General features: G+C 37.8%; 1 protein-coding gene across 1 annotated transcript; it reads left to right on the top strand.

Annotated features, from left to right (window-relative positions):
* Window positions 1-225: 225 nt before the first annotated feature.
* On the top strand, window positions 226-2,166 carry LOC129571405 (uncharacterized). Its single transcript, XM_055451206.1, has 2 exons — window positions 226-485; window positions 695-2,166. Exon 2 carries the CDS (start codon window positions 702-704, stop codon window positions 1,818-1,820), a length of 1,119 nt encoding a protein of 372 aa, XP_055307181.1. The 5' UTR covers window positions 226-485; window positions 695-701; the 3' UTR covers window positions 1,821-2,166.
* Window positions 2,167-2,244: the final 78 nt, after the last annotated feature.

Raw genomic sequence — 2,244 nt, 5'->3', positions numbered from 1 at the left:
TTCATGTAACGTTTTTAGGGAACAATATTTTATGTTCGGTTGTTGCTGTAACAGATCTGTATTCTCATTTTTATGCTCAGCGACACATGTATATATGCTCTCTACGGCTATAAAAGGAATATGTTTACCTACATGTTTTATACTGTATAAAAATCCAAAACATAGACGCGTACATAAGTGTGTGTATGAATACAGTACACAGCGAACAACGATGACTCTATTGATACGTTCGTCGTACGATCGTTCGTACGTCTATGCCTTACATACAGTAAAAAATATATAGGTAAACACATTCCTATGTCCGAGCCAGTGTTTGGCTTAATTCTGTAATTCCTCTAATGGTGAATCATTCGAATATTTTTCTAATCATTGAACGATGTTTTGGATATTATCCAATGAACAATTCGGTGTAATATGAGCAATCGTCTAATATCACAATTTAAGGACATGTGATCGTCAACAACTGCAATCGTGTGCCTTGAAAGGTCAACGAATTTGCTTATCATTAATTCGTTGAAGAGAGCATGACCTATTGACCTTTGTAAATTTTGACCTGATCAATGGAATTTCGATTTAATTGGTATCGCTTTATGTCTCTCGAATCATGGAACAATGAAATTATGAGAAATTGGCATTTATATTAAAATCAAATAATAATTAATTCGGAATTTCAATTTATTCCCCCTTTCTATAGGAAAGCTATGAGTAACATCATGAAGATTTTTCGTTCGAAACGAAAGGCATCCAAGAAAAAAAGGTTGTCCGATGAATCGAATGATGATGATCAAAACCAAACAGCAGCTGCTGGCCCATCGAACCGCCCGGCATCACCACCGATTTTCAAGCTGACGGTCGATTGCTGTGATGAAATATTTGACTATTGGTCAACGAAGGATTTACATTCATTTGGTCAAACATGCAAAGCAATGCAGAAAGTGGCCGGTGAATATTTCAAGCGGAATTGTGCTGGAGCTGAAAAATTCACCCGTGATGATGGCATTTACACATATTACTACGACCATGAAGGTGCATCCAATAAGCAAACGCTGACATCAGGTTTCAATCGATACATTACCAATATATCACATTACTACGATCACGGACGGGGCCCACTGCGTTACATTGAGTCGCACAGTGACGAATTAGATTCGGTCAACAATCTTTACCTCGTGTGCACAAGACTAAATAAGGAGAAGGCTGAATACTTTCGCAAGATTTTACCAAAAATTGAAAATTTAGCGATACATCAATGCTCAGCTTGGTGTGACATGTTTAATGATATATTGAAACTCTGTGAAAACGTGACGAATCTGTGGATTCAAGATGATCTTGGGGATATTATAAGCAGGAAGAAAAATCCATGGTTACTTCAAAATTACCCAAAACTCAAGCGCTTACATTTGGGTCCACGAAATGTGAACGAAATTAATGAGCTTGTCTCTTTTTTCGAACGAAATCCCAACGTGGACATATTTTCGACTAATTACCGTTGTTTCTGGGCGAATCGAAATCAGCTCATGGATTCCAAAGCAAAATTGGAGACGTTGTGTGTCGAAGATTTCCACTATGATACGATAGGAAATATGCATGAGATCTGCGATCTTCTGAAACAACTTCATGAGAAAGGCTTCTACAAGCGGCTGCATCTAAATTTTAGAGAGATAAGCCAACAGCTTTGCGATCAGATTATTCTGGTGCCCGGTCTCGAAAGACTACACTTCAAAAAATTCAACAAAATTTACAGTGTGCCTCAAATGGTCAGTTTGAAAGAGTTACATCTCCCTAGCGGCCTCAAAGCAAACGATATTCAGATCTTGTGAATCTCGAACAAGTTACAATCAGCTCCATATCGTCGAATGACCTGTTACCATTCATGCGTCATTCAAAGAAGTTGAGGAAACTCTATGCTTACCTCAATGAACGCACTCTCAACTTACCGAAATTGAACAAGGAACGTGAAAAGTCAGCCAATGCACGAAAGGTAATCATTTATGTCGGAGATGACATTTTCTTGGCAACAAAGTGGTCAACCCATTACGGAGAAACCATCATGAAATTAGTCGAAATGAGACGATGCAACGTGTATATGTGTTGCGTGTTCGATTGTTATAATCCGATGTTTATTCGAATGTGAATGTTCAATGACGTTTGAGTTCAGATAATTTGCAGGACACGGTGGTGCCACATTTCAATAAATTATTACACGAAATGACTTCAATTGGTTTTTTCAAAACTAAAAATGTT

The sequence above is a fragment of the Sitodiplosis mosellana genome, unplaced genomic scaffold (genome assembly GCF_009176505.1).
Source record: "Sitodiplosis mosellana isolate CC-2019 unplaced genomic scaffold, AAFC_SMos_1.0 Smas_scaffold_2353, whole genome shotgun sequence".
NCBI classification, from domain to species: domain Eukaryota; kingdom Metazoa; phylum Arthropoda; class Insecta; order Diptera; family Cecidomyiidae; genus Sitodiplosis; species Sitodiplosis mosellana.
The sequence above is the reverse complement of the archived record's forward strand: the minus strand, read 5'-3'. Positions and strand labels throughout refer to the sequence as shown.